The sequence below is a fragment of the Lissotriton helveticus genome, chromosome 9, assembly GCF_964261635.1.
Source record: "Lissotriton helveticus chromosome 9, aLisHel1.1, whole genome shotgun sequence".
Taxonomy (NCBI): Eukaryota; Metazoa; Chordata; class Amphibia; order Caudata; family Salamandridae; genus Lissotriton; species Lissotriton helveticus.
In genome coordinates, this window is record NC_136070.1 from 1,221,249,539 (window position 1) to 1,221,273,349 (window position 23,811).

The 23,811-nt window shown below is 44.3% G+C and overlaps 1 protein-coding gene across 1 annotated transcript in view; it reads left to right on the forward strand.

The window, feature by feature from the left end:
• Positions 1–2,690: 2,690 nt before the first annotated feature.
• RBSN (rabenosyn, RAB effector) overlaps positions 2,691–23,811 on the forward strand; it is a 131,399-nt gene continuing 110,278 nt past the window's right edge. Inside the window, exons 1-4 of the mRNA XM_078661702.1 lie at positions 2,691–2,895; positions 10,374–10,566; positions 16,281–16,450; positions 17,656–17,996. Coding sequence (XP_078517828.1) covers positions 17,828–17,996 — 169 coding nt within the window. The 5' untranslated portion in view covers positions 2,691–2,895; positions 10,374–10,566; positions 16,281–16,450; positions 17,656–17,827. The remainder of the gene's footprint in view (positions 2,896–10,373; positions 10,567–16,280; positions 16,451–17,655; positions 17,997–23,811) is intronic.

The window sequence follows — 23,811 nt, forward strand, 5'->3', positions numbered from 1 at the left end:
TCCCCATCTTTTGCAGAACCAACCATAGCTTAAACCGGGGGACTAGGTCGAATGCCGCCCGCAGGTCGACAAACGCGACATACAGGCAGCCCCTTCCCAGTACAACAGTCTTCCACCGCAGTATGGTGAACCGGAAGACCTGGTCAATGGTACTGGTTGCTCGCCTAAATCCAGCTTGGTATGGGGAAAGGGCGTTGTTGTCATCGACCCAGTCCATAAGCTGATTTGTTACCATTCTCCCAACTACCTTCTGCATGGTAGCTATTAAGCTTATAGGCCTATAATTAGCAGGCAGTGAACGGTCACCCTTCTTGTGTATGGGGATAATGGTAATTGATGCCATGCCTTCGAATTATGGTGCACCAATAGCAATAAACACACAACATTTGGGATGTATGAGCCAAGGGCCCGAATGGCCTTGCGCTCCTTATATGATCTCTCTCTTCCTCTCTCTTTCTCTCTCTCCCTCTCTTTTTCTCTCTTTCTCTCTCTCCCTCTCTTTCTCTCTCTCTGACTCTCCCTCCCTCTCTCTCTCTCTTTCTCTCTGTCCATTGATGGGTGCATTCTACTCCTTCTTATCTTGGATTTTGTCTTGCAGGCTGTGACTTACAGATTTTCCTGGGATGACCCGCCATGACTCTTCCAAATAGTTGTTTTGAGTCACATATGAATGTGATGTTTTGTTTGGACTTTCAATGGTGAATGAATGATTCTCCATTTTCTAATTGTTGTAATTGTGCGACGTCAGGCGAATGATCCAGGGTCCGGGGGTGAGGTGCCCGGGTTAGGGCCCCGGGGGGGGCTGGGTGTGGTGGCATTGGGTGTTGTGGGACTTTTGGGTGTCCGAGCTGCATGATCAGTAGCTCCATGGCAACTGTTGTTCTTCAGGTGTGGCTGTGGGCTCCCTTTTATGGTGCAGGTTGTCGTCCGACTTTACACCAGGTAAGAGCAGGTGTTAAATCCCTGCTGCTGATGCACCTTATTGCCTGTTTTGTTATCTTATCACCTATCAAGCTGGTCGTTGTGAATGTTGCGGAGTAGTGTTGTTGTGGCTTTTTGCACGGGAATGCTTACTCTGATTCTCATTAGCTTTAGTTGCCGGGGTCATCTGTGGCGCTGTCTTTTGCGGCTATCGCTGGTAAACTGGTGATATGGGCTGTTAGCACCAGCTGTGAAAGTGGCGATATATTTATCACGACTTTGGCTGCAATAAAGTGCTGATAACTCAGCGTTAAGTCCTTGAGAATATGCCCCTATACCCTTTAATAAGTACAATTCTGTTCAGTGATATAATGTGACTTATTAATTTCAAAGCTTCCGCTTGATAAAGAACTGCACTTTTGTTAATTTTGTATATGTTGCGTGATGGTTAGTTTATGATTTACATGGCAAATGTTTCCAGAACTCCATTCGTGCACAGGCTATTAGAGTCCAGCTTGACCGTTGGCTTGGCTCTTAGTTTTAATTTTTGGGCTGGTCCCCCTATAAGTGTTGTATGCTAAATGCATTTGCCTGGATGTGAAAAAAATTGTTTTCAGAATATTGTGTTCTTTTTAGCCACTCTCTGGCCCTGCCTCAACAACGACTGACCCCGCCCCCATTGCACTCCAAATCACAGTTCTCACACTTTTTAATGCCCTTCAACCACTGAGTGTAAGGTGATAGACTGAAGGAGTTGGAATCATAAACCAGGTAGTCGTGGTATTAAGCAGCCCGGGCGTCCATCAGCGTGGGAGGTAGACTCAGGGCTTTAAGTGGGCTGGGTCTCACCAGTGCTGAGCACCGGCAGTTTCTTAAAGGGGGCTCGAAACGGGTCTCTAATGGGCTCTGTTTTGTGCCCTGGCACAGGTGGTCCGTTTTTCTCCAGACTGCAGTGACAGCAGGCACATGATGTGCGCGTGCTCACACTGCTCATTTTCTCACTAGTGGAGAAGTTAAGGCATGACATCATGCCAGGTAAGCTTTGTAGGGGAAGGGAATTCCTTTAAAGAGAGTAAGTTTCTCTCTGGATTTCAACATTGTCGTGGTATCACCAGGGCTTTAACCTCCTGGCTGCGGCCGGAATTCCGCGCCTGTGGTGGACATTTCTAACGCGGGCATGGTCATGATGGCTCCCATTTGTCATCAGCACACGCCCACCGTAACTCATGACGGCCGGGAGCCGTCATCAGCACCGAACGGGTTAAGTGGAAGCTTTTTCAATATTATATAAAAAGCCATAGTTGTTGCTTATTTATCTTATTCAACTAACAACCATTGACAAAGCCAATAGTCCAGAGTTGTAGGTGTAATGTTACTTGTTGTATCATATATCTGGATGCAGATAGAAACAGCAAAATACAAGTCGGGCGGCACACTATGCTATGCACAGATTTTTAACTTATGTGTTTTTAAGCCACGCCCTTAATTACATTAGCCAGGCCCCTTTGAGAGATCCCCCGTTTTTTCATCCCATTTAAAGCCCTGGGTAGATTCATAAGAATATATTTTGATTCCAGCATATATTTATTTCCACAAATGAACTGCTGTGGCTCGGTGGCCTGCATAGGGGCCAGAGTCCCACTCCCCAGTGAACAAACTCGGTGCTGGAGGCTGAGCGCTCGCTCACTCTCCCACAGTGCCAGGCGGGGCCAGCAGCGCCTGTGAAGCGACCCGACACCGAGCGCCACCCGGCTCGTACCGCGTCACCCGGCCGTCACCTCCTGCGTCCCCCCTACGCCCCACCCTCCCTCTGGCACCTAGCACCACGGTACCCCTCGGGCCCGTGCCCCCTCCCGGTGCCGCTGGAGGCCCCCCCGTGTCTGCTAACCACCCTCCGCGGCCCTAGGCCGCTCCTTCCTCCCCAGGGGCCCTCCCCGCGGGGCCTGCGACGCCGCCCGAAGCAGCGAGAGTCCGGTGAGTGCAACTGTCACCTGGCGGAGGGGCTGTCACCTCTGGGCGGGGGCGGGGCCCGGCTATTGTCTGGCATCGCTTGTTAAGGACGGGGCCGGCCGCTTCCCGAGGTGCAGCCACCCACCGGCTCCCTGGGACAGGGCGGGGGGGGGCAGACAGTGGATGCTGGGGTACCCCTCCCACTAGGCTCCAAGGCCACTGGACTGCAGGGATGGGGCGGGTCTGCACCCCGCCCCAGGTTCGAAGAGCATTGCCCAGTGGGGGCAGGTGTGAGTGACCTTACCTGTCAGCTCACCCTCGTTTGCAGGCATCACCTTGTTTACAGTGCCCTCTCCTAAAAATGACCACTGGGTCACCCCATTTTGATAATGGTCTCCTAAAAAATATTCATGCTTCTATAGCCTCCTATTAAGTCAGCCTCTTTGCATCCCTCCCCAAAATACTCATAAACATCTGGCCTCGCCTTCAATCCAGACCCAGCTTGTTGACACTGTGTCTAGCCCTCTGTTAAACATCAGCTCATCCCTGAGGGTGCAGAAGAGCTGGCTTGACTCCACACCTGCTGTCCTCAGAGAAAGGGATTGGATAGTGTCAGTCCCCCAGTGTGATGTAGGGTACACCAGCACCTTCCCAACTACCTCTCCTCCACCCCCTTAGAGCTGTGCACTCAGTGCTGTGATGGGCTCAGCTAAACCACAGCTTTTATAGTGGTAGAAATTAGACTGCTGTTGAGCTCTGCAGGTTTTGGACTGGATTAGGTTCTTCTCAGACCCAAAGAGGCTGGCTGCCCTTACATTAACTATTCTAGGGAATGAGTCTGATATGCTCCAGGGATCCGAACCCATCGGTCAGCGAGGTTCTACCATCCTGCCCTACCTCCAATGTTTAAATGAGGCATCTCCCACCAGTCGATCGCAAGCCACTGGTAGCTTGCTGACATCTTCAGAATAGCTCGCAGCCATGAGTTCATTTTGGAATAAGACCGGGTCAATACATTTTATTTTATCTCCTGGATGCATTTTCCTTTTAAAGTTAAGGAAGCCTGTGTTTATTTTAGTCAGGCCTCTTGAACTGCAGACAGCAGGACCTGATAATGATCAGTTTTCCACACAGCTTTAAGACCCAGGGCACAGAGATGAAGAACTGAAGGACTGATATCTAACTCTTTGATAAAAGTTGATGTTAACTTGATATTGGAGCGTGTGCTAACAAAGGTTTTCTGACAGCTTTCAAGTGGCAGAAAACTAAAATGAAGAGCTAACTGTTGTGTTCTGTGTGTTATTGAGCATTCTGTAATCTTGTGTATTCTATGAGCATTCTTTGGTATTCTGAAAAGATGTATTTCTTTGTATCTGCATCTTACAAGTGTGATTCCATGTTCTGTCTCCTTGTCGCCAGTTTACCTTGGCAGTTGTTGCGAGGACATGGAGCTGGAAGGACCCTTGTGGATGGGCTTCTTAAATATACCACAATAAAAGAAGGATTTGTTGTTCAACACCATCGTGGATGTACTTCATCTTTCCTTACCTACCCACAACACTAACTTAATGATTGAGTTAACTCTTCATTTGAATTTTCTCCCATTTTAAAGTTTTGCATTTGCACACAGCAGGCATCTTCCAGTGGCTGATAGACAACGCATATTTATGACAGAAAAATATAGCTTTTTTTCCAAGTGGGAGAAATTTAAAGTGCCGCTATATAGTCCATATTATGGAACATTTATCAACACTTTAAATTTCCTCCATTAAAAAAAAAAGGTGCACTGTCCTGGGCACACGTAGTGAGGGTATTACAAAGTTATTACAAATATTATCTCACTTCAAACAAAGCAGCGGTCGACACCGGTGTATGTTTGAAGAAACAGGTTTTTTTATGTAATCACAAAGCAACGACTGTCTTGAGCCAAACAACCAGCTGACACGTTTTTCGTCACAAGGAGTTATCCCGTGACTCTTCAGGGCTGTTCCGAGTCGGACAGAGTAGGAGAGCAGGCCCCTAGTGACCGGTGATAATTCCAACCCGGTCTAGGGTAGCGGCGTACGAGTCCTCCATAGCGATCCAGTGTTATCCACCGAGCATCCTCCTGGACTTCAGGCGAACCTCCGCGTCCCTACTCGGGCCTGTTTACCAGCCTTACTCCCCGGCATACCATTTTCCCGCCTCATCCTGGCGATCTCACCTAGATTCCATTTGCTGACACTGCACGTCCTCACCCGGACCGCCTAACCCATTTCACTCCCTGGCATACCCTACACTCGCCGCATCCTAGCACTCTCAACCCACTTCATCTGCTGACACTGGACGACCACCCGCACACACATGGGCGCTACTCTTCCATTGGCAGTCCTTCACTCATCTGATTGGGGCACATTTGGCGACACCGCAGCCCACGGACATTACGTCCTTTTTTTCAAACAGGCCTCTGCTTCTTTTCCAGTCTCCCAATTGTAGATTTACTGATGTGTTTTGGATCATTGTCTTGCTGTATGAGTGGTCTTTATTTAAGCTTAAGTTCGAAAATGACGGTCTTACGTTTTTTAGTGGAATGTGTTGTTCTAGAGAGGAATTAGTGGTGGACGCCATCGTTGTTAAGTATCTAGGTCTTGTGGCTGCTAACAGGCCCAAACGTTATTCCTTGTGCTCCAGGCCTAACAAATGGTATGATGTTCTTTCGTTGGTACGGGGTTTGGATTTTGACAGATGTGTCATTATACATGAAGCATAACAACTCCACTTTGGTTTCATCAATCTATTGGAAACTGTTCCAGAAGTCTTGTGGTTTATTCAGGCGTTGCGTTGCAAACTTAAACTGTGCAGCAAAGACCTTTTTGGAGCGAAACAGTTTTCTCATGGCTAGCCTTCCATGAAAGCCGTGGTCGAATCATAAGCTCTAACACTTACCATCTTACCAGCAGCCTGTAGATCCTTCACTTACCATCTTACCAGCAGCCTGTAGATCCTTCACTTACCATCTTACCAGCAGCCTGTAGATCCTTCGAGTAGCTTTGGGGTTATTGGTGGTCTCTAGAGGCTTCATTGGTCTAATCCTGGGGAGATTTTGCTGGACACCAACTCCTGGGTAGATCTGTAACTGTCTTCTGCTTTCTTCATTGTGACATGATGGACTTATTGTTTAAAATGCATGTTATTACCTCTTTCAGACTGATGCACAGAATTATTTCTCTGAGAACACCACAAATATAGTTTAACATAGGTGTGACGTGATTCCAGACCAAATTGACAATGTTTCTGATTGATTTTATGTACATGTGGTAGCATGTCTTGATAATTAAGTGAACTTGTTCAGCAGCTCTTGATTCTAATTACATTTTAACTGATACAGATGCCGTAAGTGTGCACATTTTTCAAGGCCTCTGAATGTTATATTTTTGTTTATTAAATGGTGACGATTTGTTTGTTATTTGTCAAATTAAGGTAGATTTATCTACTTTCAGGACTGGACTAGATGAATGTTGTAGATCTTATTTAAAAAAAAAATAGAATCTTGTGAAGTAGTCTTGCAGGTGCAATTTACTCATTGGTTTCTGCAGGCAGGCACTCCGCTATGAGCTGGAGGAGCGACTGGCAGATCTGTGAAGGCTGTGCTGATGAAAAAACCCCTTGGGCTTAAAAGAGAAATACACACAGTAGAATGGACAGTGTCGGCCAGGTTGACGGTGAACTCGATATGTGGGGTCTCTGAAATGTACTTCTTCATGTTGTCACTATTCAACAACCTCCAAATAGAGTCTGCATGCGACCCTGGAGTAATAAAGCAAGTGCGCTTTCACCAGATGCACACAGTGGATGATCCATTTATAAATAAGACGTTCATGTCATATCTGTATTATCTGGGCTGCACAGCTAGCACTGATGCACATGTGCTATGTGTTGACATATCTCAGACTGTGTCATATGGTTGAGGACCTGTTACCATCAATGATGAATGAGCCTTCTAAGTGGAAGCTACTCACTTTTACTATAAGGAACCCACATCCAATCAGATTGATGGCCTCAATGTACAGTGCTGTAATGATAGAAACAGTAGTAGATTATATTCTTTGTACAGCTGACTGGTTGCAGGACTTGAGCTTTAAGACATCAGAGGCACAATGGCCCTATCTTTATGTAGATTTGTAGAGCATACTATCACCCGGAGGGTATCATGACACTGAGCAGATGAGAGTCTAGGCACACCTATGGCCTATTGCTGCCATCAGTCAAAGGAAAACGTCCCTAATGGAAAACACCGACGAATACACTTTAAGTCCATACATAGGACATACTACACTCCAGCAAGCCTGGTTAAATATGGCATAATTGAAATCTCATGGTGCCAGAGATGTGCAGCTTCAGGGGTTGGCTTCATACCCTTACCATGGCACTTTTCCCCAGTTATGTCATTTTAGTCCAGAGTGGGAAAGGCAGTGTATAACATGACTGAGCATAGTGGTAAGGTCACTCCATTCATAGACCTCTAAGAATACGTAAAGAATGTTCCAAATACATATAGAAAACTTGTGGCGATTGCAGCAATAATGGACAAGCGCAGAGCTACCATGACATGGAGAAGGCGGTATTCCCTGGTTCGAGGAATGGCTCAACTATTTCACACTAATTGACAAATTATCGGTGGTATTCTTCTCACTGTTGCCTAGTGCTTCCCACCCCAGGGATACATGGGCCCATTGAGGACCACCAGCCCAGGCAAAATCATGCGACACCATAATGTATTTAATCTTGTCAGGGACTGGTGGGACGAGCGGCTCATGGGCTGCGTGTGTGAATGGAGGGATCAATTGTATTAAAATCTATTGAATGCTATGGCTGTGAGGCCTCCTGGCGTAGTCCTACTATCTTGACGCCTATATATACACCATTGTGTATGCTTGGAACTAACATAGACTGACTCACATTGCTTGTACCTCCATCGACTAAATTATAGATAAAGAGTTAAACATAGTCTTAAAAGGACGTACATCTTTTTTCACGTCACTGTGACTCTAATATATGTTGGTGTAAAAATGATGGGTCTCCAAGTTATATGATATTCACACCCACCCCATCAGTTTTAATCGAGTCCACTTATATTTCATGGAATGATCTGTTGTCTTAGCAATTAGTCACAGGACATTTTATTTTCTTCTTTTTAGTAGGTGGAAAGCTGAAGATAATATAATTTACTTTCGCTACTCAAACTTAATAACCCTGCATGTTGTTTTCAGATGGTATCTTAGCTGGTGTATGAAAGTACAAAACAAACATTAGCAATGCTTGTACATCTGGTTTAGGAATTAACATGTATTTTGTCCCATTGGGGGGTGTACGAACTCAGTAAGTCATGATACATGCACCATGTTGTTAATCTTTGTACTCCTGCATCCATCCAAAACACTCACAGATTCAACAACTTATTCAAGATAAAATAATACAATTTGAAAAAAGAAAGAAAGATGCTATCTAAACTCAGCAGGAATATGATTGCAAAAACGAAACCAAAAGTAAACACAACAATAGGTGTGCGTCTTGCACTGGTATTGCATATAGTCTATCATTGTTTTAAAGTTCCAGCATGGCTACCACATTGGAACCAGCATGCTAGCCATCTTCGAATGGTAAAACAACATGATGCACTACAGACTGCAGCATTCCATAATGGTCACCTGGCTTAGAATAAGAGCCTTGATGGGATGCAGTGCGCGACAGATGAAATGGGGGGCAAGCAAACGGCCCGTAAGCACTGCCTCGGGAGCTGTAGTGAACTCTTACGAAAAAAATATAAAATAAAGGCGGAGGAGGAGCAAATATATGAATGGGATACTTAAAATGAAATGATTGGCCAACCACTCAGACACTGAAGACCTACTGTTTCGGGCATCAGCTTTACCATAAGGCGATTATCAGGTATACTGTAATAAAATTACAAATATGTACTAAAATTCCAGTTGTCCAAACAACATAAAATCCCTCCTATGAAACCCTAATAATGATGACTGTACGGTGCATCTTCGATACCCACAGATTATGTTGGTGGGTAACCAATTCCAAACCCCTTTCCTGCTGCAGTAGTTTGTGAGATTCTGTGTAACAAAATACCTGGCTACTGACTTTAGGACAGGTCTACTGGCTTTGTCATAAGCTTTCATAATACGCACTGCAGACCTCTGGAATCTGGCCTGACCTTTCCCAGTGAAATAAGGTCTATTCTTTTAAGAGTGGTGTGATGCCATAACCAACACAGGCCTATCCAAGAGCACCTAAACTGGCAACCATCATGCATACAGTAAGAAAATGATAGTTCTGTACAAAGGTAGAGTTTTCAAAACAATATACACCCCCTCTCAGTAAGCCTATCAAGAATCATTATAATGAAAACACCCTAAGTGTGTCAGAGTGTGTGGCTAACACTAAAACCCTTGCATACTACGGTAATCTGTGAGATTACATGTAACTGAATCATTCTCTGCAGGCTATCATACAGAATAAGAGCAAACCACCTTTAAATGGACTGATGTTAACATATGCATTTCAACAGTGGCAGCTGGCATGTACTGAGGGTGATGAGGCAAGTGACATAACAAAAATAAATAAATAAAATACACTTACCTTCCTGCGCAACTCGACCTCCTCCTCCTTCTGTCTTCTTTCAAATGCTGGACCCAACCAACTCCCATACCCAATCCTGATTCTGCTCTCACCAGCCAGATTTGAAGAGAGCAGCCTCACTCAGCGTTTTCTCTAACCCAGCTGACAAAGACAGCTAGGTTAGAGAAGTTTAAAATGTACATGTCTGGCTGGCCGTCGCAAGGCAGCCGGCCAAAGCGACGTGCACTTTAAACTTAAGCACACAGCTCCCTGCTACCACTCAGCATCACCTGCCCGCCCCGTCCTGTCACTCTGTTCGGGACAGGTTGATTTCTGAAAAATAAAATATTAATAAACTTGTATTACCATTTTATTTTTCAGCTCTGGCCTGGGACATTTCTTTGTGGGGCGAAGCTCCTCCACTCAAATGGAGGAGCCGCCCCTGCATTTCACTACAAATATGTCGGACCTACTGCCTTTATTATAACATTTCATAATAAACAGATCAGATCATTGTCTTGCCACCATGACCATCGTGCTCCTGCTGTAGCAAGTATAAGCTTTTCCAGAAGCCCAAAAAGTGCAATACACGCATTCTTTTCAGTGGAAGTACAACACTTGAGCACAATGAAATCTTGTTCTCTGGGGAAGCAACATTTGGGTGGAGCCTAAGCCCAGCTCTCAATAGTACTCTGAAATCAGTTTTTTTGGCCACATAACGTCAAACTACAGCTGCTGTGTCAAGCCAGACCTAACAAAAATAGGGCATTGACAGCCTGAGTTACAACAGCTTGGATCATGCACTGCAAGGAAATGTAGATATGTTGCCTCCAGCACGGACACACTAATATTTTTGACTAAGTTGTGAAGACTTTCTTCTTGTTTCCTGGCAGGTGGAGGCTCTCTGACCAAGAGAGCTGAGAAATTGCACGTCAGCACTGCTGTCATCCTCCCAGACAACCCCCTTCCAAAACACCAAAGTCGCCATCGCCAACAGACATTAACGACAAAGAGCAGTACCAAAATTGCAGGTTCTTGTCACCTGATGCTACCTGGAATCCATCCCAGCTACAGCAGCTGCTTCTGGTAGGTACAGCAGCAGATCATCTAGGAGTGGTAGATGTGGACAGCAACAAACACACTGTCCGCAAGCACACTGCGGACACTGGGCTGCTGCTGGATTGGCTTGATGAGGTCTAGATTGGATGAATCACTCTGTTCTCTTGTTTTCGTTCTCTCTTTGATGTACATATTGATGCAACTTTCCTTTCCTTGCATTGGTCCAATTGAAGTAATTTTGGCTTTGGGGAGATTCATTGGTAAAGCTGAACCTGCTCTGAATTTGGCAGCTTGAGCTGTTTGTTGCGAGTGACGTTTGAGCTTCACCACACAAAGGGCCTAGTAGACAGACCATACAATACGTGTAAAATCTGGCTGGCTCAAAACTCCGAATCTATGTGTTAAAATGAGTACTGTTGTTGTGCTTAGTAATTAGAACTGACGTTTTGTTTCAGCCACCAACAATCTGTTCAGTTTGTTTCATGCTATACATATAATTTAGTTAAAATGAAATGTGCATTCCTTACCATTCACCTCTTTCAAATTGTCTTGTCATTTAAATCTAGGTGGCTTGTACCTTGAAGTCTTTGGAATACTGCTTATATGACTCAATGCAGAATAGTGACTTAAGTTGGAAAACTGAGCAAGGTCACTTATTATTAACAAAGGAAGGAAGTTTACAAGGCCTGACAAATGGAAGGGTTATTCTATTTATCACGTGCCAAAGGGACATCCTGCTTATGTGCATGCCCGAGTTTTCAAAGCCCATCCTTTAAACTCATTGTGGCTTGTGAGTGTATAGTAGGCACATTTAAAGGTATGTAAACCATTTATAATACCGTATTGTAGCTTTTCGACCGTATTCCAATACTCTCGAACTGGTTACAGTGTTTTGTTATGCAGTAAATGGAAGCAGCAGGGAGTGATTTAACTTTCGTACAAGGTTAGCTGAGAACAAACACCTGGTAGAGACATGTTTCAGTTAGAACACAAAGTGTTAATTTTCAGACTAAACTGGCTTCAAATGTTGACGAACACACCCTTGGTTTGTTTAACTCAATATTGAGTCACTTTGGCTTATTTTTGTGGAAAAATATCCTAACCCTGATAAAGCCTGTGCTTCAAATTACAGTGGCTACTGAATTTTGAAAAAGCAAGTTTTCATACAACATTCATTTATTTAATGAATGTAAATAACAGACATTTATTGAAGTTTATGCATGATTTATTGTTCAATATGATCCGGTCTGTTTGTTATGACAAGTTACGACAAAGGTAGTAGGTGTGGCTTATTTATTGTAAAAAGCATTTGCTAAAATCAATAGTCCTCCAACAGTGAATTATTTTCACACTATGCTACAGGCTGCTGGCATTTATTTTGTTACAATTACCATTACCATAGTAGGCAAGTGTTTTGGTGTTGGTCACCCACTATGACAAACCCTGGAGATAGAATATTTTCACTGATGATGATACTTGTTGGGCCATGTTGAGAGGGGCTGTACATTGTTTTTGCAACTTTAATTTTGTACATATGTTTCATTTTGTAGCTTTATGCATGACAGTGGTCAGCTTATGGGAAGTTGAGTAAACCTGTGTTAAAGGGTCAAGCCAACGGTAAAGGCTATACGTTTTTTCGGTTCACTGGGAAAAGTTATGTCAGATTCCTTAGGTGTGACCTATTTGGAATGAAAAGGTATGACAAATCAAGTGACTCTTGCTAACTTAATGTGAAAAGAGTGTGCTAAAGGCAGGTATTTTCTACATGAAATCTCACAGATTTCTGTAGTTGGCAACGATTTTGGTGTTGGTGACCCACCTGAAGAAACCATGGGGATAGAAGATGTGCACTATAATAATCTTTATTAAGCTCTCTTAGGAGGAACTTGCATTGTTTTGACAACTCTAAGTTTGTACATATTTGTATTTTTCTTTACAGTAAACCTGATGATTTCCTTGTGGGAAAGCTTATGCCCAACACAGTAGGTCTTCTGTGTTTCTGCAGATTGGCCAGTTCTTTAGTTTTGTTTCCTCGCTTTATATTTCCGCGTAATTTTCTTTTGATTTTCCTCTTTTATTTAAATTTTTCATAAGAGTATAAGGCAGCTACCAAGGCAGTGATAGTAGGCCTTTTGCTTGCTGCTCATTTCACCTGTGGTGCATCACAACCCACTTGGCCACTGCCTTTAAACAAGGTGACTATTCTGGAATGCCTTTGGCCATAGGTTATCATTGTTTTACCAATCCAAGATGACCATCGCATTGGTTCTAAATGTGGCAGCCATGCTGGAACTTTAAAACAAGAATAGACTATTTAAAAAGTCACATCAAGACTGAAACTCAGCTTCTAAGTTTAGTTTTGGTATTTCAGCCATATTTCTGTTGTGTTTAGATGGCAACATCATTTCTTTTGATTTATCTTGTTGAGTTTGAGTCTTTATTGTGGTTGTGTCAAGGAATGAGGCGATGGATGGACGAATGCATGAGTGCAAAGATAAGTAAGAGGATGCATGTATGGTGACTTACTGAGCACCTACAGCCATCAGTAGGACAAAATGCACTTTCATTCCAATATTACTTTAATTCAGCTTATAAAAAAAACATAAACGTAGTAAAATTAGTTATAACACTTTAACATAGAAAACAATTCTCACTACTAGGAAACATTGTCAAAAACCAACATAAATATAGATATTTTAAAATAGCAGCAAGATCTCTAAAGTGCAAGTGCAACGTATGGCTTAGAACACACAAGTTAAAAACAAACTAACCCCATTCTGAGCCTTCAGACCTCTGTGGCAACTTTGCTCGATCTCATTCTCCAGGCCCAAACGAGAAACCTGGAGATAGCAAACACAATTTTATCTTTCGTGCTGCATCTGAGAAGCCTGTAGGCTTCCCAATAGTGTACCGTGCCCATAAATTTACAAACTGGAATGATCCGCCTTCTCCAAGGCAGAGCATACCCATGACAAAAAAAATTGAAAATATTCTTCTGTCTCTGGAAGAAGAGGGGCAATGGAAGGGTGAAAGTCTACATTTTTTTTCAGGTTGCAAGGGCCTGATCCTTTGCTTGCTTATGTTTGACATCTATATGTTTACTCTTTGCAGTTGGGGAGTGTCATACTTCCTCCATGTTAATAACTCCACACAAGCATTTTACCTTCTTGAACCAGGGAGTGCATACACTTTAATCAATGCTGATTAGTTCCACCCTAGCGTCTCTGTAAGAGGCTAATTCCTGTTTTTTTTCTGAGGCCACCGAATATACCAGGGGTTTTAAAAGAGCCACGTGGTTTAGCCTATCTAATGCTAAATCAACATGCAGCAGTGTTAGAGGAGTCTTTGGGAGCAAACTGAACAGTGTCCTAATAAATGTATTTTCTGTTTGGATAAGTAAAGACACATTGATACACCCACAGACGTCTGCTCCATATACATCTCCTGCCATCACAGTGGCCCTACACAATTCAAGTGCTGGCAAAACTGCTCTGCTAGAAGTGGCCCTATGTTTCCTATCTTTCCTATGCACCCTGTGTTGTAGAATTTTTTAGTCCGACCTATTGGCATTTCCAGTGTTTGTTTCTGTTTGTGCTGCACTTGTTTGAACGTCATGGCCTACCAAGGCCACAAGTTATGACATTCTAAACAACTGTTTTTGTTTTGTTTTTTAAATTGAAATATTTAATCTAGACACAATGTTTAATGGTATGAGCAAGCTCCGGGCTTGTGTATCAAAATACAATTCAACACTGAAGACAGGAAAGAATTTAACAATTTAACCAGCCTTATTATTTTTTGGTTAGTGAATTTTGAAGAGCAGTGTAGTCATTGACAAAGACAATAATTATTTAACTTTACTACCTATACTCAAGTCAAGATACAGGAAAATGTCTAGCACGGTTAGGCAATACTTAGTGTTACGGTGCTGCTGTATTGTCAAACTGTGCTAAGAAAGAAGGTCCGAATCCACACCTTTACCCCTCCCTAGCAGAATACTTGAGTAAATGGCCTTCTGTTGGGTTGCACCCTGCAGGAGTAGGAGCCTCCCTTTTTGCTGATAGCACAACCAGAGGTGATGGAAACAAAAGGGGAAAGGGCATCACACAGGTTGACGGCGACCTGTGTTCACGGCAAGCTGGAACCTGTTACAGCTGAGCCCGAGTGAAGAGAGAGCTCAATCCTGTGCACTTCACAAAGATTTCTCTCACGTTCGAAAACTGTTTTAGGGTAGCAACACTCTAATGCAGAACGGCACATTACTTGTGAGCATGCTAGGCTTGTCGCAGAAAATAGCAGGGTTATATTAATACAGTGGAAGTTAAAGAGAGAATGTTTTTCAAATTTGCTCTTCTTTTCTGTCCCAGATGTTACTGGCAGTGCAGACTTCCGAATGTATGGTGGGATTGTACAAAGTTCTGGGGTAGGCAGACTTCCGAAGATGTGGTGGGATTGTACAAAGTTCTGGGGTAGGCAGACTTCCGAAGATGTGGTGGGATTGTACAAAGTTCTGGGGTGTGCAGGCTACCAAATATGTGATGGGATTGTACAAAGTTCTGGGGTGTGCAGACTTCCGAATACATGATGAGATTGTACAAAGTTCTGGGGTGTGCAGACTTCCGAATATGTGATGGGATTGTACAACGTTCTGGGGTAGGCAGACTTCCGAATATGTGATGGGATTGTACAACGTTCTGGGGTGTGCAGGCTACCAAATATGTGATGGGATTGTACAAAGTTCTGGGGTGTGCAGACTTCCGAATACATGATGAGATTGTACAAAGTTCTGGGGTGTGCAGACTTCCGAATATGTGATGGGATTGTACAACGTTCTGGGGTAGGCAGACTTCCGAATATGTGATGGGATTGTACAACGTTCTGGGGTGTGCAGGCTACCAAATATGTGATGGGATTGTACAAAGTTCTGGGGTGTGCAGACTTCCGAATATGTGATGGGATTGTACAACGTTCTGGGGTAGGCAGACTTCCGAATATGTGATGGGATTGTACAAAGTTCTGGGGTGTGCAGACTTCCGAATATGTGATGGGATTGTACAACGTTCTGGGGTAGGCAGACTTCCGAATATGTGATGGGATTGTACAAAGTTCTGGGGTAGGCAGACTTCCGAATATGTGATGGGATTTTGCAACGTTCTGGGGTGTGCAGACTTCCGAATACATGATGAGATTGTACAAAGTTCTGGGGTGTGCAGACTTCCGAATATGTGATGGGATTTTACAACGTTCTGGGGTGTGCGGACTACCAAATATGTGGTGGAATTGTACAAAGCTCTGAGCTGCAGAACTTTGCAGGCTTCCTGCAACATCATAGAATCAAGTCTCCACAACCTTGCCTTAGGAGACCCACTTTTGCTAAAAAAAAATGCAGCCTTCCATTTTATGTTGCTTGGCCGGTGGACTAATGTCAGCCAACTGTTGCAAAGCCACAACATGGAAGGGAAGCACGATGGCGCACTGGCTTGGAAAGATGGGTAAAAGTTGAAAAGATGGAGGTAAATGATGATGTGTTGACTGATCAAACGACCTGCGGTCAATATGCAATACATTGAATCTAGAAACGATAATTCGGATCATACAAACCTCTGATTTACTGAGAAAATTTACTTGCATTACTGTGTCAGATGGAATTTGCTTGAGAACTTTTGCAGACTCGATGTGCGAAGCCTTTTGACGAGACTGCTGTGATATCCAAGATTGGTGGTATTCTTTTGTCTTTTCAGGTTAAAGCGCAGGATGGAGGGTACAATGTGACCTCGAGTAATGTACCTACCGCTGTGTGGTCGATAAGTAAGTGTAAAGGATTTTAATTGGCCTTTATGGCCCGGTAAATATCACCCAATTACCAGAGCTTCCTACTAGCCTCCATTTGACTTTATTTTCCTTACTTTAGGTATGTAAAAGCTAATTCTCAATCTTAGAAGCGGCTCCGTAGTAGTAGTTTTCATCCAAATGATTATTTTCCTTGTTTACAATGTTTGGTGATAATCAGTTCTTAGAAAAGGTTCCCCAAATTTCACTTTATCTCGTCTAGCAGAAGGATCAGCAACGCATTGGTACGGTTTTCATATTAATAAAAGAGGCTGTGTGTACGCATTGACGGGATTCAGCTACCTGACATAAGTAAAATAACTTTTGGATGAGAAATAATAGACCAGGATTGTTTTTTCGATCGAAAACTCGCATTTGTGGGTATCGTAAAAATGTTGTTTCAGCCCTGAGAAAAGGAGGTCCTCGCAAACATGTGTTGGCTGCTAACAGTAGAATAATATAGTGGACCTCAAGTTTAGTTTCTTTGTTGGTGGTTACAACTGAATGGTATTGTAGCCCTCAAGTTTAGGTCTTTATTCTACATATGGCTAACCAATGGCTTTATCAGGTGGACTTTCGAATGTACACAGATCATGCAGTGAAAGTAATGGGAATATATGCTGTGGCTATAAGTATGAAATATATTTTTCTTTGTATATTTGTTTGAGAATATTGTAAGAATTATATATGTGTGTGTGTGTATGTAAATATATATACACACCGAGAGAATCATCAGGAGAGAGCCTTTTTCTCTACCCAAATGTTGGGAGTCTGGAGTACATATTTTTATTAGGCAGAATGTGTGTGCTTCTTAAAAAAAAGTGCTTGCCCTCCACACATCTGTGTTCCTTTTATTTATCCAGCTTCCTGAGCTTGAATCTTCAGGATATTAAAGTGTTTAGATCACTAGATAATGTATGACGTTTTCCCTGGCAGCAGCACAGATAGGAGGAGGGCCCTCATTAACCTATATGGATTTTTAGGTCTAGCTTGACAGTGCAACTGTCACCTGACCTTTTAACCTACGGCAATATTACGCTACAGTTCCTTGTTTCCACACACATACATATCCATACTCATGCCATTTACTTTTAATGTATCAGAATACCATACAAAAACATTCCTTTAAAGCTAGCTGTTAGTATTGCCAATACTTGTTTCCTTCTGCACTCACAAAAAAGATGTTTAAAAGAGTACTTTAATCAGAAATTTTAAAACAATATAAACAAAAAAAACCGTAGTATTTATTCCTGGTAATAAATTAGTCTCTTTTTGTTTGCTTCCTAGGATACGTTTCTGCTGCGAAAATGGACTAGAAATGAAGATGCTGCATCACAGCTTGCATCCAGTAGCGTCAGGATAATGTTAATAAACAGTGAATTTCTTCACGGCTGCGGTTTGGACTTTGTCCCTCTCCTTTGTGGCCTGAGAGTAAACAGACTCCCCTCCAGAGATCAGCATGACAATGGCTTTGAATAACCCACCCCCATTTGTTGATGAGGGGGACATGAGGGAAGGCTTTCTCTGCCCCTTGTGCAAGAAGGACCTGCAGTCATTCCACCAGCTGCAGTCCCATTATGAAGATGAGCATTCAGGCGACGACCGGGATGTCAAAGGGCAGCTGAAGAGTGAGTAGACCTGAATCTCATGGCTGTGAAATGTAGTGAACTAGTAAGCAAAGGCATGGAATCTGACTGTTGGCCTCTCTCTGGATAATATGGGTTGTGTATAAAGGGAGCAGAGAGAGTTTCACTCTCACCACCTCTTAAATAATGCATGTGGCGCATTAGTACATTTAGTTACATTCCATTGGCAAACCTTGATAGGGTCCTCAGACTGACACGTGTTGTGCGTCAGCTGTCTGTTGTGGACAGCATTTCATTGATTCTAGAGAGTCTGGGCTTTAGGCCACCCCCTTTCTCAGGTTGATGGCTTTCTCCTCTATTTCAGTTCCCTGCCCTATATGGCAGCGCTTCCCAAAGGTTTTAGAACCACAACTCCATTTGTTAGAACAAACTTTTGTGACCGACCTAGCTTTAACATCTTGGGCGCGAAATTCCAAGCGTGTGCAGATCAAACGGCTCCAAGCCGTCTGACGCACACACCCACAGCGGCGTCGGAAGGCTGTGGGCCGTCCGACGCATGCAAGGGGTTAACCCTTTCACTGCCGCGGTGCGGCGGCTTTGATGTGTGGGCGGGGTCGCGACGGCCGTTGGCCGACATAAGCACGCAACGGGTTAATGGACATAAGCCGTGCCATTTTTTGATGTAACTCAAGCATCTTGTGGCAGTGCACTGTCATCTGCAGACAGCACATTTTCCATTGGAATGCCCACTAAATTTGCAGGCATACAGATTTAGTGATAAAACTGTATTGCACGCAAATGATAATGTGTGGAAATCGGGTTTCCGTGAATGTTTATCATTTGCGACTCACTAAGGGAAAGTGTTTGATTTGTTTTGATCCTTTTAAAGTCTCTGTTTCCTTCACACTTCAGAATGATAAATATGCTTCAGTTTTGCATTCCTGGCTGCTGAATGTGTACAGTTCATTTACACGTATTTAAATGTTTTGACGTGTTACAAATAAATTACATCCATCAGCTTTCCTTTCACACTCCTGGGACCCCAGCAAGATTTTCACATTATTCACTTTACTTTTCTCTCTCTGACTGTGAAGTGAGAGGCGTTTGTAAACACCAACACCCATTTTAAAAAAGAAAATAAGTTGTAATTTGTCAGGAGTCATAGCCAGACATTTGACCTCTGTCTTTGAAGCGCACCAAAAGTGACAAGATAAATACAGAATCTCAATGCATCTTTATTGTACTTGAACTTTCATGACAGTCACAATAGCATCAACAGTAGGTATGATACAATAACTGGTACATTGGTGGGTGTTTACTTTCAAGTTACATGGTATTAGTGTCCTTTTAATGCCGTGTCAGATCAAGTCCCGAATGCTTGCCGGCCTAGTGAGCTCCCGTGTACCAAATAACACGTTCTGAAATTGGCATGCAAACAGTTTACATTTCCATCCTTCCTCTCCCACGTGAAACATCCCATCACTTTATGTGCACTAGTGTTGATTTCAGAACTCACAGGTACCAAGACAGCAGGTCATTTTCACTCCCCCTACCCGCGATATACAATGGCACCACCCCCATCCCATCAGTGCCATCTCCTGTGTCTCGTATGCATTAATATAGTCACACCAATTTAAGGGGGGTTACACGGATGGGCGATCAGGTAGCAAGTTGGCGGAGCCCATAGATCCCTAGGCCTGGAGGCTATAGGCAACAATTCAGCATATGTTGCCAACCTCTCTTGGCAGATCACCAAATCATCGATCCAGGTCTTAAATTTGGGTGCCTGGCCCCTCCCCAGCGACAGTCCACTCTTCTCTTAGCCATGAGCAACGCCAGGGCTACAAATTTGAGGTGCTCAGCCCGTAAAGTCTTAACATAGCCTAACAGGGCCATCAATGGGGTAGGGTCAACGTGCATATTTATCATCAATGTCAGAGCCTGGAAGATCCGTTTCCAGTACTCATATATCCCAGGACATTCCCACGCCAGATGGAGAAAATCCGCACCCTTGGCCCGACACCTGTCACATCTATCCGAGTCCCGTAGACCAAATCTATGCAGTTTTACAGGGGTATAGTACAATCTGTGTAGGAATTTATAATGAATTATATGGAGCCTACTGCTGGCCGAGACCTGCTCAGTCTGTGAACAACAGAATTCCCAATGTTCATCGGTCAGGGCAAAGCACAGCTCCTCCCCCCACCGTGTGCGGGACAAAGTGTCCGGGGCTTCTCTCTGCGTGTGTACTGTACGGTAGATCAAGGATACCAGATGCCGAGCTGTCGTGCACTGCAGTATCAGCTGTAATGGTGTTAGTGCTTGTGGTTCAGCTGGAAATTCCGGGTTCAGCGACCGGATCCCCTGTCTAAGCCGGATATACAGAAAAGTGTCCATCGGGGTCTGCTGTGTATTCTGGAAAATCTGTTCCAGAGTTCGGAATTGGCCATTATGGAATAAGTCCCCCCAGGTGTGAATATTTGTAAGTTTTTTAAAGTTATGGAATATGACTTCTTGCAAGAGAGGCATGCTCGGGTGATAAGTGAGAGGCAGCAACGGAGAGTAGAGCATGGATGTGCCTAGCATACGTCCTATGCACTGCCATGCTGAAATCGTACATGTAAGGGTCGTCGGCATTTTGTCCCTAGCACCCACATTTTCATATATGACGCCATCTACAGGTGTGGGGTGCGCTAGCCAGTGTTCCGCTGCAACTTGTGGCATGTATCTCGGCTGCGCTACCCAAAACCAAGCATAGTGGGCCTGGGCGCTCATGTAGTATAATTCAAAGTTTGGTACCCCAAACCCTCCCTGTGAGTAGGGCCTAGTCAGCATGCTCCACTGCAACCTCGGCTGTTTACCTCCCCACACAAGGCGTATCAGTTCCGTTCTCAGTGTTTTGAAGAAAAAAGCCCCGGGATAATACGGTATATTGAATGAATGAATGAATGAAATGTATCTTGTATCGCGCTAACTTAGCCCAATGGGCGTCAAGGCGCCTAAATCAAATATAGAAACAAGCCGGGTCAGACAGCAGTATCTCATTGGTACGCTCTGGTGAAAAACCAGGTTTTCAAGGCTTTTTTAAACAAATCGATGGAGGGTAAGATTTTTATTTCCAACGGAAGAAAGTTCCAGAGCTGGGGAGCGACAACAGAAAAAGCTCTTGCTCCTCATCTAGTCCGTCTAGCACGAGGCACTACTAATTGATGTAACCCGGCTGATCGCAGGCATCTTGTGGGTACATAACGGGTAAGCAAGGTACCAAGTGCGTCTACAGGGCCAGCCGCAAGTGCTCTATATGTGAGACATAGGAGCTTAAAGGAAATTCTAAACTGGACAGGAAGCCAGTGGAGATCTCTCCTAGCAGTAGTGACAGAAGATGCTATAGGAAGAGCCAAGACGAAGCGCGCAGCGGCGTTCTGTACAGTTTGCAATCGATGGATAAGGCCCTTGTTGGACTCCACATACAAAGAATTACAATAATCGAGTCTGGATCCAACAAGAGCAATTGCAATCTGTTTGCGCGCCTGGAAGGAGAGATAATGGAGGATTTTCTTTAAGATCTTGATAACACCCCAGCAGGTGGCCACGGTCCTATTCACTTGGAGCGTCATGGAAAGTGAGGTGTCAAAAATAACGCCTAGGTTTCTGGCCGATTGGGAGGGAGTGGGGCAGATGCCAAGAGATGAAGGCCACCACTCGCTCGACCACATGTCTTGGTCTTTACCAAAGACCAAGACCTCTGTCTTGTCGCCATTCAGCTTTAGGGAGTTGAGAATCATCCACTCCGCCACGCATTGCATGCATGACCTAAAGCTGAATGCGGATGTACTGACAGAGTGAGCCAGTGACACCATGATCTGGGTGTCGTCGGCGTAAGACACCACCTCCATCCCCTGCGATCTTACTAGTCTTGCAAGTGGGGCCACGTAAATGTTAAATAGGGTCGGACTAAGAGCCGACCCTGTGGCACCCCACATTGCAATGACTTGGCAGGGGAGAGGAAATCTCCAAGCATAACTCTCTGTTCTCTGTCATGGAGAAAGGAGTTAAGAAGACTCAGGGCTGGTCCAGTGACCCCTGCCTCCTTAAGCCGAGATGTTAAAATGGCAGGAGACAGGGTGTCAAACGCAGCCGTGAGGTCTAATAGGACCAGTACTGTGTATTGAGAAAGAGATAAAGCAGTTGGGGGAGTATCACCATTTTAATTAAGGATGCTCGGCCCGCCATGGAGAGTGGTAAAGCTATCCATCGGGTAACATATTCCGTTATGCGTGTAGGTGGAAAAATACTTGACTTCCCCCAGTAGATTTGTATTCCCGATAATTTCCCAAATACTATAAATTCCCTAAGCACCGGGTTCAGGTTCAGCTGTGGGTCCCGAATGTAAAGGGTGATGTCATCCGCATAGAGCGATATAAGTCTTTGACGCAGGTTACATCTCAGGGCCTTATCATTGAGGTGTTGTCTCAGTTTTGCCGCCAACGGCTCCACCACAATAGCAAAAAGTAACGGGGAAAGTGGGCAACCTTGACGGGTGCTTCTAGTGATTTGGAATGTTTGCGAGATATGCCCATTAATCAATACCTTAGCTCTCTGCAAATGGTATAACAGCTTAATCCACGAGAGGAAAAGGGGCGGGAAGCCCATTCTGAGCATCACACCAAAAATATAGCCCCACTCGATGGATTTGAAGGCCTTTGTGGCATCTAAAAAACTGCAGCCATAGGTAGTTCTTGGGAAACATTGTTCAAGATGGCGAAGAGTGTCCTCAGATTATGGGAGGTGGCCCTTCCGGGTGCAAACCCCGATTGGTCAGGGAGGATCAAGGTCTCCATCAACAGACTCAGCCGGGCTGCAATTACTTTCGCTAGTATTTTTGCGTCACAGTGTTGTGGCGGTTTATCTGGCTTCAACAATTAAATTACAAGAGCTTCCCTCATGGAGGAAGGAAGGCTACCCATTTCTAGTGATTCCTCATATACTTCACGAAGAATGGGGGCCATCAGGTCAATATATGTTTTGTAGAATTCTATTGGGATGCCATCAGTCCCAGTGGCCTTCCCGGATTGTATACTCATGACAGCTTCCTTACCTTCATCTAATTCAAAAGGGGATCTGCCCATCGCTCAGCCAGCCCAGCGCTACGTCACCCAAAAAATTATCCAGATCCAGGGCATCCACTCTGTTCGTGGAGTAAAGCCGATGATAATGGCGCATAAAGGCGTTCAGAATAGCGGTCGTGTCTCTTTAGACTTTCCCGTCTAAATCCTCAATTTACAGGATATAATTAGCACAGTGAGGTTTTCTAACGATTTGTGCTAGGACCTTACCCGGTCGTTCACCTTCTCTTAACTCCTGGCCACCCAGTATTTGCCCCGAAACCGCATCTCTCTTTGTGCCATGTCCATGTACTCTGTGAGTGTGTTTCTAAATTTAGCCTGGGCATCCCCATTTGGGCCCACTGCCAGTTCCTCATCCAGTGCCTTGAGTTCCAGCTCCAACTTTCAAATGGAATTGAGTATATCTTTCAGGACCTCAGAACCCTTCCCCTAAATTAGGAGTAGAGCCAGCTTCCAATATTTCGGCCCACAGTGATGTATAATAGCTCGGGTCATCAGTATTTGGCCTGTAACAGCAGGCCAGCGTGATGGATGCAGATCCTAGTCTCCCCCATAGTATCCCTGTGGATTGCATGCAGTGCCTGCCAGGTGGACTGGTACCCACTTCTTTATGAGGATCCCTGTACCCCGCGCGAATGTTGAGTAAGAGGAAAATACCCTATGTTCCGCCCATCTACTTGCAAAGTTGATAGATCTTTGTGGTGTGAAATGAGTTTCTTGTATCATAGCTA